Source organism: Thamnophis sirtalis, unplaced genomic scaffold (genome assembly GCF_051295495.1).
Source record: "Thamnophis sirtalis isolate CommonGarterSnake01/CBP01778 unplaced genomic scaffold, rThaSir2_p1.2 scaffold_8, whole genome shotgun sequence".
Lineage (NCBI taxonomy): Eukaryota > Metazoa > Chordata > Lepidosauria > Squamata > Natricidae > Thamnophis > Thamnophis sirtalis.
This window is the reverse complement of record NW_028261388.1, coordinates 56472144-56492866: the sequence shown is the minus strand read 5'-3', so window position 1 is coordinate 56492866 and position 20723 is coordinate 56472144. Positions and strand designations below refer to the sequence as shown.

Sequence of the window (20723 nt, the reverse complement as noted above, 5' to 3'; positions counted from 1 at the left end):
CCAACAACAATCCGGGTCCTCATTTTACCCACCTCGGAAGGATGGAAGGCTGAGTCAACCCTGAGCCGGTGAGATTTGAACCGCTGAACTGCTGATCTAGCAGTCAGCTGAAGTAGCCTGCAGTGCTGCATTTAACCACCGCGCCACCTCGGCTCATAGCACGATGCCCCTCCTTTCCACAGCGGAAACAAGCTTGGCTTTGCCCTCAAAACTTCCCCTGCCTTCACTCCTTGGGCAGGGGGGTTTAGGAGGTGCTGGGGGGGATTTCTCAACTTCTCCCTCTCTCATGCAACGCAATCTGACTAAATCCAATTCCACGTCTGCCGCGTTTTCATACCAAGTTTCTAAACAACAAGGAAGGCATCTGTTTATGCATTGCTGGTAAACATCTTTATCCAAGCCATCAGCGAATTGATCCAGCAAGGCCTCTTCCAACCACCCGCTCATATAGGCTGACAGTTCCTGAAATTCCTGCACATAGTCAGGCACAGTTTTCTTTCCCTGTTTAAGGGCCGTAAATTTCAGCCTAGCGCGACGCTCGGTCAAAGGGTCGTCAAACCTTCTTCTCATGGCTGCCATAAATTCATCAAAATTCCTCAGAGGGGAATTGCATTTATGTAGCCTGACCATCCAGTCGGCCGCTTTCTTCTCCAAAGCCATTAACACCATTCTCACTTTAGTTTCATCTGTCTCTAAATTAGATCCATATATTTCCATATAATTCCAGACCTGAATAATAAACAACCCGAGGCCTCTGGGGTCTCCATCATATTTTACGCTTAAGGGTGGGACCTTAGCCATCCTGCGTCGCCTGCCCCCTCTGCTCTTGGAATGTCTCTAGCCGCAGGGGGGAGGCTGGTTCTGGGTTTTCTTGTGCACATCCCCCTTCGGCCCCTCCAGTTTCCCTTAAGCCATGCATTGAGTACCTTTTCTCCAACTCCTCTGTCGGCTCGCTTTCCACAGCTCTCTCTCGAATTCGACGTTCACTCCATGCCTCTTCGAGGAGCCTCATGGCGTGGGAGATTTTGTAGTCTTCTTCTCCAGTGCCACTCCAGTTATCCGCTGGTGTTTTTTTTTTTGGCCTCCTTCTCATGACTCCAGCTTGTAATTCTTCCAGTTCCTCTTTCTGTCCCACACCCCAAGTCCATCTGGGACGGACGGCAGGTTCTTCCACTCTCAGTTCGGCCAGTCTTTCTGTTAGAGATGGTCCCGCCACTGCCCCCATTCTTCCTCCTGGTCACTTTCATGCAAAGACATTTTCTTTTCTTCTTGTGAGGGCACCCCCCTCGGTAGTTGTTCGCTCTGGGATGGGTGCGATTGAGATTCAGCTTATTGTCACCTGCAACTTCATTTAATAATCAAGAAAGAAACCACTCAACTCCATTTGTTTGAAATCAAGTATACTTTTACTAATTATAAACGAACAGTAGAAAAGTTAAGCTGAATCTGGTTAATTAGGCGTGAAAGCAAAGAATATCATGTATAATTCAATCCCCTCCCTTTGGCACCCCAGTCCATATTCCAATTATAATGCACGCAACTGTCAGGTGGGAGATAACTTCAAAAGACGTTACCAGGATGAAATGCCAGACAGTTAACCTTGACGGGAAACTCCCTCCACATGCACAGTAAGATGGTCAGATCAGCGTCTAGAATCTTCCTCCAGCACATCATGATTCCCCTCCCAAATACCATGCCCCCCCCTCCCCGTTACAATGGCAGCCGAAGCAGCAGCAAAGCAGAGGCTGACATTAACCAGTTTGGAGTCTCCTTGGGCTTGAGCAGTATTCTAAACCTAAATGAATAAAGGATAGTTCATATAGTAGTTCATCTTTTTTGGTGTCTCCTCTTTCCCCCCTCCCCTTTCCATTCTGTTTCAGATTTGACATTTGAGGATAGCCATTTTCCTGAGATCATCTCTGTCAGTTCAATGGAAGGAACACTTCCTGCCAGTCTGCTTGGGCCAAACGCAAGTAATGACTTTTTCCAAGCAGGATTTAAAAGCTATGATGAAAGATAGACATTAAGAGGTGACATGAGCCGAAGATAAATAAGAAATGGGAGATCATTGCCCTTCTGTGTTTGGTGCAGCCATGACTTCCAGGCATCATCCTTGGCAGCAATGGTTGTATTAAAGCAGAAATATCCATACAAACTAGCCAGGAATATTTATGAGCTTTGTGGCAGCTGAAAGCAGGTACACTTGCATCAACCACCTGAATTTTGAATCTGCACCTTGTTTTTCCAGCAACCAAGAGAAATTGCCAGGAGTGTGGAGGGGAGATTGCTTCTTCACTCCCCATCTGAAATGTACTTAAGTGTGAACAACTATGAGATAGTAGTCATGGTGTTAGTAATGTCTAATTCATTCCATTTTGCATGACTTTTTTGAAATCTCCTTTTGCTTGTTTGTGTTATTTAGAACTTGAGCAATAACCCACTGTATTCAGAGAGGATTTTTTTGGCTCTAAAAAGAACTCTGTTCATTAGTAGGTTTATCTCTTCTTCCTGCAGTAATGCTCCCCTATACATTATCAGAGTTATATGTCTCTTCACTGTTAGAGATGGAACTGGTGTTGACAATCAATTTAACAAAGCCAATGCCTTTTTCTCACAACTCCTTGTCTCAGAATTGGTATTGGTGCTGCAGTGGTGAGAAACACACATTTCTAGTAGCTCTGTCAGCTACTCTGGGGAAAAGGGAAGGGTTGGTCCCATCTTCCCTGATTTGTAAACAAGCTCACTCCCTTGGGTCATGGCTTTAGTAGTAGGCTAAATTAGGTGGGTTCTTGTCACATAGCCCTTCATATTTCCATGATTTGGTTAAACAATTCAAAGTGTGGTGAAGAAAGCACATTTGACAGAGCCATAGTATTGACTGAAGAACAGCAGAAACTTTCCACCTCTCTGTAACCTAGAGGCAGCTCTAAATTCTTGGAAGTAACAGAATGTAACAGATTAACAGAGTTGGAAGGGACCTTGTAGGCCATCTAGTCCAACTCCCCGCCCAAGCAGGAGACCCTACACCATTTCTAACAGGGCTTTATAGAATGGTATTTGTACTTCACGTGATCTTGGTTGAATCCCTCTGTTAATGCAATTTAAGATTGTATTGGCTTTTTGGCTGTTGCTGCACACTGTTGCTCATATTTAATTGGTTGTCCTCTAACCCCTTTCACAATTACTGCTATTAAGACTGGTTTCTCCCAGTCTATATTTGTACTTTTGATTTTTCTTGCCTAAATGCAAGACTATATTTTTCTGTACATTGAATTTCATTTTGTTATTTGTGATCTAGTGTCCAAGTCTATCAAAATCAGGGGTGGGTTTCAAAAATTATTCGAACCTACTCTGTGGGCGTGGCCTCCTTTGTGGGAATGGCTTGCTGCCCATGTGACCGGATGGGAGTGGCTTGCCACCCATGTGACCGGATGGGAGTGGCCTGCCACCCATGTGACCTGGTGGGAGTGGCCAAGACGATGTTATTACTAGATATTACTAATTACTAGATATTATTAATATTACTAGATCATTATTAATGCATAGATAACTGTGGGACATTACACACCCACCCACACCCACAAACTATGACAGTGCTAGGAAAACACCAAAAAAATAACACCCCCCCCCCAAAAAAAAAGACTGCCAATGAAACCAGTTTTTTTTTCCTAAGCCTAAGAACAGGAAAGACAAAGTCACTGGAATAAAAACCATCAAGGTAATGTGGAAAATTATAAAGGACAGGCACTCACAGAACCATCAACCACCTCAGAATTACCTAAACAAGGAGGGTGAAACACACTGCCTTGCAACAAACCTGGCCTGCCCATAGAAAAGCAGCCACTTTGAGACACATAAACCTGGTCTAAACACTTAAAAGCAACATATTGCATCACAAATAAAACATTTGCAAAAAGGAATAACATTTCTTGTAATAAACATTCTATAAACAATAAATAAATAAAAATTCTCTAAACTAATTAAAAACTACCACGTTCAGAGAACACCAAAGGACCCCACAGTCCTCTCCCTCCTTATCTTTTTCTTTTTTGTCCTAACTTTCTCCTCCTTCCCCCCAACCCCACTCCCTTCTAGCACTGATGATGTTACCAAACTAGGAGTGCTGGAGAGGAGCTCTCACAGGGTGAAGAGCTTCCCGCTTCAGGCACAATCTATCTGCAGCCGTAAATGACTGCAAGCAGCAGCTTCAGTCACCTGCTCGCAGCTGACAGTTGCGTTTGGGAGCGGAGGTGGTGGCAGCAGAAGTGGGCACAGACGGGATGTCCCCGCTTGCTGAGTAGAACGAGGCGGCGGGGATGCGTTGTTTCAGGGTGCCCCAAGCGCCGGCTCCTCTGAGTGTAGCCCATTCCCCCTCCCAAGAAGACCATTTTCTTTTTAAAAACGCCTCTGCAGACGATCTTGAAAACCTGCGAAGTTGCTTTGGGAGGAGGAAGACAGGCAGCAGTCCCCCACCCCATCTCTGGTTGCCTGCAGCCTCGGAAGCTTCCGAAACTTCACAGTAAAAGCAATTAAGAACTTCTCTCGCTCCTGAGATTTTCTTTATTGTGCAAACGCTTGCTTTAAGGCTGCAGGCACCCAGGGAGGGGGGGCAGGGGGAATCTGCCTATCTGTCCCCTTCCAAAGCAATCTTGCAGGTTTTCAAGATCATCTGGAGAGACATTTTTTAAAAAGAAAATCCTGAAAAGCCACAAGATTTGGAGAGATGGGAAGCTGGTCTTTTTTGAGGGGGGAATCCCCAGAACCAGGAGCGCAGCCCATTCCCCCTCCCAAGAAGACAGTTTTCTTTTTAAAAACGCCTCTGCAGACGATCTTGAAAACCTGCGAGGCATTCCCCCACCCCATTCCTGATTGCCTGTAGCCTTGGAAGCTTCTGAAACTTCACAGTAAAAGCAATTAAGAACTTCTCTCACTCATGAGATTTTCTTTATTGTGCAAACGCCTGCTTTAAGGCTGCAGGCACCCAGGGAGGGGGGCAGGGGGAAATGCTGCCTATCTGTCCCCTTCCAAAGCAACCTTACAGGTTTTCAAGATCATCCGGGGAGGCGTTTTTTTAAAAGAAAAACCCTGCAGGCACCCAGCGACAGGGGCTAGGAGCTAGGAACCCGGAAGTTAATTACTTCCGGGTTCACTGACGAACAGGTTCGCAAGAACCGGTGCGAACCGGGAGGAACCCACCCCTGATCAAGATCCATCTGGATCTTGAGCTTGTCATCTATACTGACACAGCTTGAAAATTAATGAGTTGTTACGGTTGGCTTCTCCTCTCCCCTTCTCTCCCTCAGACTTGCCCCACGGAAGCCTCACCTCTCCCCTTCTCTTGCTCAGGCTGGCCCCATTGATCTTCTCCTATCACATTCTCTCCCTCAGGCTTGCCTGACAGAATCCTCTCCTTTCCCCTTCTCTCCCTCAGTCTGGCCCCACAGAAGCCTCTCCTCTCCTATCTCCCTTCTTTCCCTCAGGCTGGCCCCATTGATTCTCTCTTATCTCCTTCTTTCCCTAGGTATGCCCCACAGAGGCCTCTCCTATCTTATCCCCTTCTCTCTCTCAGTCTAACTCCTTAGCATCAGAGTGTTTTTCAGGTGGGAAGGGAGGGTAGAATGTCTAAACTCCTCGCCCGCAGGCCGGATGAGTCACATGCTGGCCACACTGATGCCCAAGTGGCAGTTGGAACAGAGTTCTTTTCAGATTGAGAGGGGGATTAAAACATCTAACTCCTTAGCATCAAAGCACGTTAATAATATAAGAAATAAAAATAATCTGATGGTCATTTTGAAAAATCCTTTGTTACTGAGCACCTAGAAGCCAAGAGGAATATATCTACCAAATTTCAAGTTTGTAGGCTTTACAGTTCTGGAGATTATATATATGGTTAATAAAAAACAGAATATGTGTGTGTGTGTGTGTGTGTGTGTGTGTGTGTGTATGACTGTGTGTGTGTGTGTGTGTGTACACACACACACACACACACATCGAATTAATCTAAAAATATAAGTTCCAGGTGTAGTTATAAAAGAAGAAACAGACATTGCAATCTCCAGAACTTAAAATATATTGCTCACTTAGCTTTTGTTAGCCTCTGCTAGCCATTAGGCAAAGACACAAAAATTTTCGGCCACCAAACCTGTAGTAAAAATGACAGTGGTAATTACAGGTGGGAGGTGGGTGGATGTGCCTATCACATGCGCAATGGCCAAATTGATTAATAGTGTATAAAGGCAGATATCTCTTTAATGGTAGTTTTTACACTCTGATTATATTTTATATGAATTATATAAATATATTTTAAATTCTAGAGATTGCAATGTGTGTATGTATGTACACACATATATATATATATATATACACACACACACATATATACATACACACACAAACACACACAAACACACACAAACACACACAAACACACACACACACACACACACACACACACACACACACACACACACACACACATATATATATATATATATATATATATATATATATATATATATATATATATATATATATATATATATATGTAGGTCTTTGGTTATTCGGGTTTTCTCCCACGTAAAATTGGAAGAGTCTTGGCGACGTTTCGACAAAGTCTCATTCGTCATCTTCAGGCTTGTTTGCTCGGCTTCGTGCTTCCAGGAGCAGTGTGTGTGTGTGTGTGTGTGTGTGTGTATGTGTGTGTGTGTGTGTGTATATATATATATTTCATGCATTTCTGTAGCAGTATAGTGGTCTTTTACATATAGTGCACTCCACGTCCTCTTTTATGGGGTCTGGGTTTTTTAACCCAACTCCTCCCTCAATTTTAGTTTAAAGCCCTCCTGATAATTTGAGCCACTCATTTTCTGAAAAACATTCTTCCCAGTTTTTGTGAGGTGCAACCCATCCCTTGCCAAAAGCCCATTGTGGAGGTAATGCAGACCATAGTTCAGGAATCCAAAGTTCTTTTGGCAACACCAACCCTTTAACCATTGGTCTACTTCTAGAATCCTTTATTCTCTTACTGGATGTTGACCTTTCATTGGCAGTACAGATGACAAAAACTACCTAACACCTTAACTTTCTTGCCTAGCTGCTTTTATTCAATATTGTTTTCAGGTTTGTTTTTGTCTCATTGGTCCCTACATGTAGTAGTAGAAAAGGGTAGAAAAGGGTGTGGGTTTTATTATTTTGGTTGGGGTTCTCAGCCATATCCTTGATTTTTGCTCCAGGAAGACAACATATCTCTCTGAATTGACTGTCTGGTCTACAAAGGGTTAGTTTTGTTCCCTTGAGAATCTAATCTTCTATCACCAATACTCACCTTTTTTTCCCTAGGGAGATACTGAACTAGACTGCAACTTCCATCATCTCCAGACATCACAATCTGTTTATTTATTTTTTATTAGAGTTGTAATCCAACAAATCTAGAGGATGACAGTTTGAGAAAGACCCACTGTATAACCTATAAAACCATGACTGGCACACGTTGCTGCTCATGATGTGGACATATTGGTATAGAGTTGGGACAGAGAATTAGCTTAAAAATGGCTGAAGGATTCACTGATTATTTCTCTACATTGATAACTTTCAGGCATAATTAAAATTTCTAGAAGAAGGTGTTCCAAAACCTCTCCAAGTTCAAACATGTTTCCAGGGGAAATAAAGTGGACTAATTCCTACATTTCAAATAAATTGATTATTTTTTTCAGGCTTCTTCAATGTGGTTCCAGACTTCTATACAGCATAAACATAGGCGTTTTGGCTGGGAATTCTGGCTGTTGGAGCCTATCACAAGTGTAATTTTGATCTGAAATTCAATTTAATTCTGAGACATTTTACATGATCACAACTGATAATGCTTTAAGTAAGATTTGCTGTATATACCTTACTTACTTAAAACTATTATATAATGTAAGAAATTTCTTTTCCCTCATTATATCTTTATCTGTATCAATAGAGAGCTACACTTCTGATCTTGACATTTCTACAAGTTCTGTGGAAGAAATAAGCACCTCTAAGTTAAGTAAAGGTAATATCTAATTTTGTTTTTCCCAAGATGAATTACCATTTCTTCTGCTCAGTGCACCTTGAATAGCAACTAAACTTTGCATCCATGGGCTCTGAGTATATTGACTGTAATTTTGCACTGCAGCAAACCACAATTGGAACTGGCAACTTGGTAGTTAAGTGAAGCAATCACTATGTGAAACCATAACTCTGCTTATGATCTTATTTTCCTTTGTTAATTTTGCAAATGTGAGGATTGGTTGCAAAGTTACTTTTTCATCACTGCTATAATTGCAATCAGTTGCTACATGAAATAGTTCCTAAAGGAGTAGCTGTACAGCACAACATGAAGCAGAAAAGGCTTTTGGCCTATAGGAAGAAACTATCACAAACAGAAGTATCTGTAGGGTGTGGCAGTAGAAGACAAATGACAAAAACCTCATTGCGTTGTTATTATCATTCTGCACTTTAATGGTGTGGAGTGTGAACCTATTTGTCCTGTGATCGGAAAGATCCTCCTCATTTAGAACCTTTAAAAAATGAATTCAAAGAAAATATTTAACAGACATTCTATTCAATATATGTTTTACACTGAATTAAAGACTAATTCAAGTGAAAACTAATTCAAAAGCTCTATGTGAAAAGTGCCAATTCTTTTTTCTGTAGAAAATATTGCACATGAAGTGAAATATAATGAGAGGCATATTGAAGGTAAGATATTAATGTTTTACCTATTAATTCAATTGTTGTTTTTGTTATTACTGTATTTTCATGAATTACTGTAAATGGGATATCTATCCTCAGTTAAACAGCTTCCAAAAGATATTTTATTATTACAGCTTCTAAAATTGTTGTCCTGAGTTCTGTAGACAGGACTTGCTCTTTCTCCACCTAGATTGTAAATAAATTAATACAGTGCAATGCCCATTTTATTATTCATTTTTATCAAAAAAATGAGGCAATGAAAAAAATACTTAATCTTTGCCAACAAATTCTGAAAAAGATTCAACAGAATAGAGTACTCTGTATACGATAAAGTTTATGTTGATAGTATGTTGACTTACAATATATACACATTTTAGGTACAAATACATTTGTATTTGCTATTAATACTATACAAGGATATTATTCAAGCAGCATTGCATTTTTAATTCTTTTTTTAATACACATATCCCTTTTTAAAAAATTGATTGATGTTTTATGTCTTAATCCAATCTTCCTGTGTCTTATAAAATGCTAAATCCCATTATCAAATCACAGAAATCTGTGGCATTAGATTAGATTACTAAAGTTAAATCTTCCTGGTTTTGTTTTGTTTGAAGAAATCTGTATATGCTGTGGAGGGTTTGAGATTCACACTCAACATCCTTTGTTTCATGGCGGAATGTGTGCTCCTTGTTCGGTGAGTAGCTGTCAAACTTGATCACTTCTGCTTCTGTTCTTTTAGCTTGAGTCATACTCCTTCATCCAACATAGTGAATCTTTCTGCTGGTTCTGGGATGTAAGAATTACTAGCCATGGCATAGAGTTAATACTAGCCTTCTTCTATGGCACAGAGATGCACTATCTGAGACCAAGAGATTGCAGAAATCCTCCAAAAGGCTTCAAAAGTTGTTTTTTGCTACTCTGGTGTTTAATGTGATTAACTGGAGATTAAGCAATCCTATTTATTTACTATATTTCAGCTAGCGACAACTGCAAATATTTGATTGGCTCATATTCCTAGGAAGGTCAATGAAATCATGGGGTACAAACATGAGATAATGAGGCAGGATTATAAAACTAAAGGGGTTAGAAAGAAGAAAGGGGTAATATTTCATGACTTTTCTTTTCAGGGAGTTATTTTTGCTTTCTGAAAGCTCTATTCAACTCCCAATATTTATTATTCCTAACTTATCAACATTCCTTGGCCTTCTAAATATTTTATGGCTAAGCTGACATTGTTAATTTCCTTGGGATAGTATATTTGGATTAAAGAATTTTAACTGATCTCTAATATTCTCCTTCAGTATTCTTTCTCTCTCCCTCTCTCCCCCCTCTCTCCCCTTCTCCCTTTCCCTCTCTCCCTCCCTCCTCTCCCCCTCCCTCCCCATTAACCATGGTATTCTTCAGCACTGGGGGGCACTGAGTTGTGTATTTCTCCTTTTTGAGGGGGCAGTTTGTCAACTTGGATGGGAATGTATCTCAGGCCCCTGAAATATCTGAAGCCACAGCATTTAGGGCTTTCTCCAATTCTATTCAACAGGCTGTAAACATGAAACTATTGGGAGAAGTTACCTATCAATACAGGATCAGATGTTATCAGAATGCTAAGACTACTCAATTTTATATCTTGATCCTGGGTCAAGAAAGTAATATGGCTGAGAAGCAATTAGTGTTCCTTGAAAATAAAAATAAAATGGATGTCTTGTAGATGTTAACTGAAATAGCAATAGAAGCAGCTAGTGGGAATGATCAGCGGTGTTGGTATTATTTGTAATACCTATTTAGTATTACTACAGTAGTCATTTGCAGCATCACTAGAAATGCCTAACAATCCAAGTAGTCTTTCTAAGTAAACTATATTCAGACTTCACTTCCTATTTATAAAATGAGACTAATTATTTTAGCCTACAATATTTTAAAGTGTTTTATAACAGGCTAAAATGTGCGTGTGCATGTGTGTGAATTACGAGTAAACAATATTATGAATTACGTTCATATAGTAGTCAGTAAATAGTATTATGAATTAAAATAGTATTATGAAATACGTTTTGTGTCCTTGTTCTTTTTATAAGGAAAGGTTTTTTGAAAGATTCTTCCTGTGTGATGATGATGGCTACCAAGCTGATTGTACCATCTGCTGCTGGGGCAAAACTCTAATAATGTGTGATCATTCAGCATGTCACAAGTGAGCAATAGCAAATGCTACAAATGAAAGTTTAAAATGCTACAAAGTGTGAAGCTGAAAAAGTCTTTGTTCTGCAATGAGACTTTAAATGGAAAGGGGAGGGGATAAAATATTCTTTTACTTGACTTGACTTGATGGTGCATGTGAAATCCTATTTATTAAAAATCATCAAAATTAATATCATAATATTCATCTATTTTGCTGGATGTGCTTATTTGACAGCAAAATGTTATGAAGTAGAAAGTGGTGCTCTTTCTAATAGGGAATGAACCATCATGAAAAAAAAACCCATCAACTAATCTTTGCAGTTAAGACTATTCCCTACTCATGTCACCTTTTTTGGCAATTAGTAACTCTAATGCAGATAAAATATAAACCTCTAGATATTCCTGAATTACGAGTTTAGGAATCCCAATCAGCACAGTTAGTGGCAAGGTATGCTGGGACTTACAGTATGCTTCCTCCCTGATCTCCACATAAGGTGTGTGCCAAAGTTTTGTAATAGATTTTAAGAGTCTTTTGTATACTCTTAAATAGCCAAACATACAAAATACCTCAAAGGTATTTTAATAGCACTTCTTGGGACCAGCAAACTATGTTATAAAAAGGCCAGGTATACTTAACAGAATGCAGCAAGGCTCAGCTGTTCAGGGAACAAAACAAGAAAATAATACTTTGTGCCTTTAAACAATTTTATTTTTAAATTTATTTAGATGCTTTTGTGAAGAATGTGTGGACACCCTTGTTTATCCTGGGTGTGCAGAAGAAATAAAAGAAACAACTACCTGGATATGCTTCATGTGTGCACCTCAATATGTAAATGGATTGCTAAAGAGGAGAATAAAATGGCATGCAGTTCTGAAACATTTCTATGATCAAGAATCTGTAAGGAAAAACTCATTTAAAAACATTCAAGTATTGCTTGGCTTTAAATTAACTGTAATTTTTGTAGAGGATTTTACACAGAATAATTAGTTAAATTAATTGATTTCTGATAGGGATGCTATTCAGACAGAGAATACAATCATTGTTTTATCAGTAGATGATGTAAATGTAGAAAGTTGAAGAAATGTAGAACACCCTTCATACATGAAGCAAGTGGCAGCACACTCTTTCAGCTGACACTTTACAACTATGAATTCTGGCTAGATAGATATCATAACTTCAAAAGCAAATGAGCATTTATAATCCTTATCTTTCCTATCTTGTCAATTCTCATGTCCTGTAAAATCTTGTAGTTCTGAATTTTGAACATCTAGAAAATGCATCTATTTTTAAATGAAAGATTTTTCAGAATGGCTGGTTTAATTTCATAAACCTCCAGTTCACTCGTAAGAGGCTAAAGAGAGGCAGGTAGTCTTTGAGACCTAGTTGAGGGCATAGGAAGCATGCCCAATTCTGTTGTATTGCTCTTAATGTATAATCAAGCAACATTCTTTTTTTAGTATTTGATATTTGTAGCAAATATTTTTTTAAAGGAATATAAAAATGAATACATATTAATATAAAGTAAGAAAAAAGAATAGAAAAAAATCAAAGAAAAAGCTAACATTGTAAGATAAAATAGTAAAAGCAAAATACAAAACAAAGAAAAAAGATAGTATTTTCTTTATAATAGTTATAAGCACAATTACAAATTTACCTCTTACTCTAAGGTTACAATTAAACTCTCTTCAAAAGTCCATAACAGGTTTCTCATCAGCAATAAATTTAGTTCTGTTTTTTATTTTATAAAAGTAGCCAATGTAGCCATTTCAGCAAGTTGCATTATCTTTCATCAACCATTCCTCCATTGTGGGTAGGGCCAAATATTTCCATCAATCCGAAAGAAAAACCTCTGGTCTCAAATGTATATTAATCTTTAATTTTTTTCTAAATCAGTGTGTATATTTGAATCCATATATTTTTTTAGCTTTTTACACATCCAACAAGCTTGATAAAATGTGTCTTCTGGTTGTTCACATTTCCAACATAAATTTGAACTCCATTTATACATTCATCTAGGCAATTTTGATGGTGGTATATATCTATAGTACATCATTTTATAAAATTATCTATAAAATTATAACACAGTAAAAATTGCAATCCTTTCAACCACATATTTTCAGTCACAGCCACATTCAGATATGATTGGGAGACTATACTAAAATATATTTTATAAAGATTCTGTTAACATAAAGACACTTAAAACTGTCCAAAAAGGTAGATATTTTAATAAACTAGCATTAAATATAGGTATGATAAAATGTGCAATAATTATCAAAATGATCTAACAGAATGCTTAAATTGTGTTATTGAACCTGATGTAGCCTTATTGTACTCATGTGATATATGTAATAATTGAAATACTAGTTCTAAAAATAAGAGAAAATGTGTGAGCTTGTAATTGTTGTTATTGGATTAATTAAATATTTAACAAATATTTGTTTTATTGATTGTGTTAGAACAGCCCTAATATATGGATATATCAGCTATTGTCTCCATGGGAGAGAAAGTCAATCCACGTGCTTTCACTTTTTGACAATATTACAGAGGGTAAGTAAATAGGTACAGTAATATAGACATAGTTCTCTATCCACATACAGTAGACTATAACTTTCTGAGTTCTCTTGACTCATTGGGAGCCAGCTGTCTTGCAAAGCCATTTATCAATTGTGTTCTCTGCTCATTGCAGTCTGCATTTTACCAGCAGGAATTATTTAGATCATGGGTGTCAAACGTGCATCGTCATGGCATTGTCACATCATGTATCATGACTTTTCCCCCCTTTGCTAAACTGGGTGTGGCCATGGCCAGTACATGACGCATCTGCCCCATGGGCTGGGAGTTTGACATCCCTGCTTTAGATCTTTGTGCAGGATACTGTACCTTTGGACTTTTCCAAATCTGTTTCTTTATAAATCTTTATGAAGGATAATTTACATCATGAACTAACCACATTAGCCTAAATGTTTCTGGGCTTCTATTTCATTTGCAAGAAGGTAAATGAGGTAGGTAGTTATAGAAGTCCTCCCCACACCATACACACAAATTGCATGCAATATTGCCTTCTGAATGCTACTTTTTAAATTAACATTTGCTTCATTCCATGTTCATTGAAAAATAAATGGCATACTCATTGAACCCATTAGTTTCTGTAAGAAATATTTCAGTTTAACTCCTACTGAAATAATTTCATTTATTATGAAAAATATCAACTACCTACAAGTGTCATCAACCTTCATTTTTGAGTAAATGAATATAATCAGTCAGTCAAAAAAACCACTATGTAAATATTGTCTGGTTAGCAGATCTGAGAATAATTAATAGCTAAACACATACCAATAAAGGGACAATATTTAATTTAATCCACTAAGAACTCTGCTGTTTATGTGAACTGTATTCTTCTATTATTATACTCAGGAGAATACTATACATACATGCAACCACCTTCCTCATTCCATGTTGTTTAACAGAGTTTAATTGGCTTTAACAGGCAGCTTCATATATATCCAAGACAAACTGAGATCATATATTATACTTAAGGTGTTTTGCACTTCTCATTTCATCTCTCCAGAATTGAAAAGCTTTGGGTTTTTAGGGGAAAGGAGAGGCAATGGGTACCTAAAGTACATGGACGATGCCACAGATGTGATAAGAACAAATGTAAGTACAAGATGCTTTATACAAAATTTATTTTTCAAGATAATAGTCAGCATACTGTTAAGAGTGGGAGATGTTTGCATTGATTTATTACACTATGTGGATTGTTTTGTTGATTATTTTGGGGATTACTTTTTGTACAGTAGAGTTGATAAGAGGGCAAGCTGAAAGAAGGTAGAATGGGGAATTGAATATTTGGAAGAAAACAGTGGCAAGAGAAAGAAAAGTTAAAGATAGAAACAAAAGCTGAATTTGAAGATACCCTACTACACAAAATATAGTCATTCACAGTGGGATAGAGGCAGAGGTGGGTTGGTAATTTTTTACTACCAGTTCGGGGGCGCAATGCTTCTGTGCATGCACAGAAGCATCTGGGTGGGTGGGAGGAGCCTCTCGCCACCATTACTACCGATCCAGGCCAAACCAGCAGCAACCCACCTCTGGATGGAGGGAGATTTAGTGCATGCTTTGAACCTGACTGGAACTGAGATCTGTGTACAGTAACAGCTGGAGTTACTGGATGCCCAGGAGAAGAACTATACAACTGTTGTGAACTTGAGGAAAAATTGGATTTTAAGCATAAACTGAGTAAGAGGCATAGGTTTGGGTAGGGAGAGTTGGATGCACCTCCCACAATAAAATAAAAGTACTGTAGGTATTGGGCTTTTATACTCATTCAGGTACCTAGTGAGAGGATTTTAGGGGAAGGCATAGAATGTTGTTTTTAAGCAGCTGTTATACCAGGGGTTGGACATTATGGATTATTTAATTAATATTCATAATTTAGCAATAGATTTGAATTTTTGAAATAAGCTATTGTCAGTGGGCAGAGTCTTACCCATTATGATACATTTTAATTGGGATTTGTAGATTAGGGAAAATTACTGTTTTTGTCCATTAAATATACGAATTTGTGGATCAGCATTATTAATGATGAGTATGTTAATTAATGAACCAATCAAGTTTCTAAAGCTGGTTTATTTTATTTACTAGATAGAAGAATGGGGTCCATTTGATTTTATTTTTGGCTCAACTCCTCCTGTAGCAAAATTTTATAAACATCCATCTGGTAAGCAACCTAAAAAAAGTGACTTAGGACCAGTGGTGAATCCTACAGGTTCACAAATGTGAGCATGCACACGTGCTCACTTTGCTCATATGCACCGTGTCTGTGAATGCGCAGTGCTTACGCATTATGTCGGGGTGGGTAGATGGAGCCTACTGCAGCCGCCGCTACCAGTTTGCCCGAAGCAGAGAGAACTGGCTGAATACTACCTCTGCTTATGACTGTTTTTCACAGTTAAGACCTCTGCAGCATCCACATAATCATGTGATCAATATTTGGAAACTTGGCAACTGGCTCATATTTATGACCACTGCTGTGTCCCAAGGAAATGTGATCCCCTTTTGCTAAGGTGACCAGACATCCTGCTTTTGGCGAGACAGTCCCGCTTTTGAACAATTTGTCCCGCATCCCGCGGTGTTTTTAAAAAGTCTCGATTTTTTAAAAAATAATTAATCAAGAACCCCCACCCCCGTCAATGGTGTCCCTCTTTACCAATGTTAAAATCTGGTCACCTTATTCATGTGCCACCTGTGGCACGCATGCCATAGGTTCACCATCATGGTATTAAAGCAACAACTAGTAAGGTCCCTCAAATCCTCCATGCACTAACGTTGCCCTCATTGCGAGAAAAAGGAAAGTGGACCCAGATGTTGCTGAACCACATCTTCAAGGCTTCTTAGGAAATACAGCAATTTTGAGGTACCCTGGAAGTTGTATGTCAAAAACAGCAACAATGCCATAAACTCATTGTGATCATCCAATAATTATAATGATAGATTCACTTTTGAATCACAGATTACACTAGTGAAAACACAGCTGATGATCCAGTCACTTATACTGGCACATCTCTTCCCCTTCCCTCTCCCTCCTCCCTCTCTCTCTCTGTGTAGAATAAAATCTTTTTGTCAGATAAAGTGTCGGGTATACATAAAAAATAATGCTGTTCACCTTTACCCAATGGTGGGGATGAACTGCAGTATTTGCAATTGCTAAGTGAAGGTAACACATATCACAAACCAATTTCATTTTTTTGGTACCCTGTAGGATTTCAAGACAGCAACCTAGTGTACTCTCACAAAAGTTTTATATGCCAGTTTAAGCTCAGCAATGGTGACTGCCTTGTTTTGATGGTCTTTATGGCTGAGTGGGGACTTGAATCTGAATCATCTTAGTCCTAGTTGAGACATAACCCATTTGTTCCCACTGTTATTGGCTATTATTTACATAGTAGAATTTGGTGTAGTTGTAAAGGCTATCAAGCTAGAAACCTGGGGACTGAATTGTGCCTAAGAGTTGAAGCCAGCAGGGTGAATTTGGGCCAGACATTCTCAGCCCTAGGAAGCAGGTAATGGCAAACCACTTCTGAGAAACCTTGTCAAGGTGAACTGCAGGAACTAGTACAGACCAGTTATTAGTCCAAAAGTGACTTGAAGGCTCAAATAAAAAAGGTGGGTACCATAAATCTATTAGAGCAATATTATATTTTATGAATTTAAGAATTTTAATATGCACTTCTCTCTTATCATTGCCCATAAGCATAGGTTGAAATTGACACTATAGAACTATGGCTGACATGAACCAATTACTAGTAATACAACAACTTTCCCCTTTCGTAGGTATAGTAAATTATTCTAATTTATACAAGCTGCATCCTATCCATATTGGATGAGAAATTCTGAGAGTTGAAGTCCATGCATCTTAAAATTCCAAAGTTTGAAAAGCACTGCTGTGTGGGATTATTTTAGCCATTGACATTAGTGGCAGTAGCCAAAGAGCTAGATGCCGTTTTGGTGTAACTTCTTGCTATTTCCAGATCCAGGAGTATACCTTCCATCATTCACAATCACCAAAATTGAGAGAGGTTGCTAGATCACTAATCTACATACATAAAACTTAACATTACAGGTAGTCCTTGATTTATGACCAGTCAACAAAACACTATGAGATATTGTAAAATGGAATAACTCCTGTGTCACATGACTGAATTCCAGGTACTTGACAACACTTTTATGACAGCTTGCAACATCTCATAGTCACATTACTACAATTTGTGAATTTTTTTGTCAGTTTCTGGCATTTTTTGTGTTTCCCGATTTACAACCAGGTGATTTACTTAATGATTTCCCAAAAAGCAGTCATAAAATTAGGTTTGATCAAGTGCTTGATTGATTTACAACCATCATGACTTACAATTAAAATCCCAGTCCCAATTGCAGTCATAAGGGTTACCCGTATTATGTGCCAGTGAATTACTGATGTGAGACAACTCCCTAACTGAATGTTATTGAAAAGGTCCAAAATTCTGGACAACTAAGAAAGATCATGTAGTAGTTATCACTTTTTTTAAAAGGCTGTAATTTATTTTTAGAAATAATTTTCAAAAGCTATTTACAAGAAAGCAAACTTCTTTCTTCCTTCTACAGCCTGGTATTTTTACCAATATTTTCGTATACTTCAGTATGGAACTCCTGAAGAAAAAAATAATAAGCCATTTTTTTGGCTATTTGTAGACAACATTGTCTTGGATGAAGAAGAGAGAGATGCAGCTTCTCGCTTTTTTCAGGTAAGTTGGAAATCCGTTGCTATTGGGAAGTGAATGAACTGAGTTTGTATTAAGTATTTAAATACCTAAAATTCATATACAGTAGATTTTTACTGGAACAGTACAAAATATGACATTGGCTCTGCATGCATCCCTGGAGAGATTTCAATTCATCCTAATGAAACTCAAATGCAAAATCATGTGGTTACAGCAAGCTTGCATTAAAGCTGATTCCCAGTTTGTTCCTAAGCCTCATACAAATGGTCTTGGAAAGCAGTTCTACATTCTCTTTGTGCAGGGATCTGCAAACTTCACGCAGCTTCCCAGACAATCCACAAAGTCCCCTCCCATGATAAAGTTGCCACAGGCTGAGAGCAAAATGGTAATCATTGGAAGTCCTTTATTTCTTCTTCTTAGTATTTTTTCACAAGTGCAAGGTCTGCTTTTTTCAGATCAACTGAATAGTGATCCATTGGTTACAACAAGAATTGACTGACCTGCTTGTTACCTGAGCCTGATATTGTGGGCTTAGAGACACTGGTCCAAAGTTACTCAGCTAGCTTTCATGACTACATCAGAACCAAAACTCAAAGTCTCCTGGCTAAATTAAATGAACTTGTGTACATGTCAGTTTATGACTGTAATGCAGCCTGCCTATTACAGTCACAAGTCATGATAGTCATTAAGTGAGGTGCCCACCGGTGACGTGCGGTGAGGTTTGTGGCTGCTGAGGCAGTCCTCTAAAGCGCTTTCTTTCACCCACCTGAGCTCTGACAGGCGGGCGAAAGAAAGCAGCAGCTCACCAGCTCAGGCGGGCGAGTTGGTGGGCTGCCGCTTTCTTTTGCCTGCCTCTGTGTCTGTGTCTGCGGCTGCCGCAGACACAGAAGCGGGCAAAAGAAAGTGGCAGCCCACCAGCTCAGAATTCCTCTCCCTCCCTCCGACCCACATACTTTTTCCAGCTCAGTTTCACAGAGGATTTCAACTCTGCTCTCGCCTGCCATCATGAAAATGTAAAAATGTAAAGGAAAAAGGCAAGAGCTGCTGAGGTCAGGCTGGGCTAGCTGCTGCCAGAATCCCCAATGGATGACTCTGCTTAACTGTTTAAAAAAGCCTCTAAAAAAACGCTCTCTACAGGAGGAGGCAAGAGAACCACGTGCCTCATCTACATAAGGAATTTTTCAGCTTTTAACCCTTGCTTAACTCTGCTCAAGTGATCATAAAGTCAGACTAAATGAGGCACGTGGTTCTCCCACCTCCTCCTGTAGAGGGCACTTTTTTAGAGGCTTTTTTAAACAGTTAAGCACTAAGCAGAGTCAGCCACTGTGACTCTGGCAGTCTTTTTCTTTTATATTTATTTTTCTTTTCATGATGACAGTGGTGAGGCTCTGCCTCCCCTGCCTCCCCTGACTGCACGTCACTGGTGCTCACATAACTACTTTATCTAATGATCCCAATAGCTGGCCTGCTCTATCCTTCAGCCTTCCTGAAGGCTGCATGGCACCATTCAGGAAATGGGTGGCATTTCATTGTGGTCACTCCCAAAATGGTGCACATTTCCAAGACAGTGTCACGTGGCCTCCACTGTTTAAATAGACCATGCAGTGAAGCAGTTGTTTCCTGAAAATCTACCAAAAATTAAAATTAAGGGTGGGAAGGAGTCTGTGAAGCAGGGGCACAAAAGCAGGCCCAAGACCTACAGGAATGCAGAGGGATGGAATGGGAGGGGGGAGATAGGCAGGAGGGAACTGCAGCATCCTTGCAGTTGGTCATAAGAGTGGGCATATTGCCAAGTGCCCAAATTTTGTTTGCATGACCATGGGGGCACTGCTAGAAGTATCATAAGTCCCTTTGTTCTGCAGCATCATAAATTTGAACTGATAAATGAATAGTAGTAAGACGAAGACTACCTACAGTTCTGTATTATGTGGAATGGTCATTGTTTGGAGAGGACATACTAATGGTTGAGGTATAAATATGTTTGTTTTACAGATGGAAGCAGTTCTCAGATATAAACAAGATGACAGCAATGTCCAGAATGCAGTGCGTATCTGGAGCAACATTCCATCTGTTAATAGGTGAGTAATTTGTTTCTCAGTTTAACTTAGCATGTTCTTTTAAAACTGAATTAATGTAAAGTGTTGTAAATAATTTAGGAAATCCTCTTTAACAATTCTTTGCTTTTTTTTTTTACTTTAAAAAAGCAATAACAAATTTGCAGTAACAATTTTTCAGAATTAGATACAGCTAAGGTGCCTGAATTTGTACATACCTACTGTAAACTGGAATGTTGATAAATATCATGAATTACAGCATTCTCCCACATCTCCTAACAACAGTGTGCTGTAAACTATTTCATCTCCAGATATTTTGCTGGATTACTGTGCCTTTCATTCCCAGGAACTATAGATATTGGTAAATGAACCAGGGGAAGCTAGATAATATTTTGTATGAACTCTCACACAAAACTTTTATTATTTGACGATCAAGTCATATTCCAGTTTAAATCAATTCCTACAACACATCCGTGGGTGGTAAGTAGATAAGGTTTGCAACAACCTTATTTAGTTTAATAA

At 38.9% G+C, this 20723-nt stretch overlaps 1 protein-coding gene across 1 annotated transcript in view; it reads left to right on the top strand.

Annotated features, from left to right (window-relative positions):
* DNMT3L (DNA methyltransferase 3 like) overlaps positions 1-20723 on the top strand; it is a 29457-nt gene that overhangs the window by 7189 nt on the left and 1545 nt on the right. Inside the window, exons 2-13 of the mRNA XM_087721733.1 lie at positions 1881-1973; positions 2491-2493; positions 7961-8032; positions 8677-8721; positions 9333-9412; positions 10788-10900; positions 11614-11785; positions 13345-13435; positions 14457-14545; positions 15536-15611; positions 18032-18171; positions 20140-20225. Of these exons, the coding sequence (XP_087577859.1) occupies positions 1881-1973; positions 2491-2493; positions 7961-8032; positions 8677-8721; positions 9333-9412; positions 10788-10900; positions 11614-11785; positions 13345-13435; positions 14457-14545; positions 15536-15611; positions 18032-18171; positions 20140-20225 (1060 nt within the window). The remainder of the gene's footprint in view (positions 1-1880; positions 1974-2490; positions 2494-7960; positions 8033-8676; positions 8722-9332; positions 9413-10787; positions 10901-11613; positions 11786-13344; positions 13436-14456; positions 14546-15535; positions 15612-18031; positions 18172-20139; positions 20226-20723) is intronic.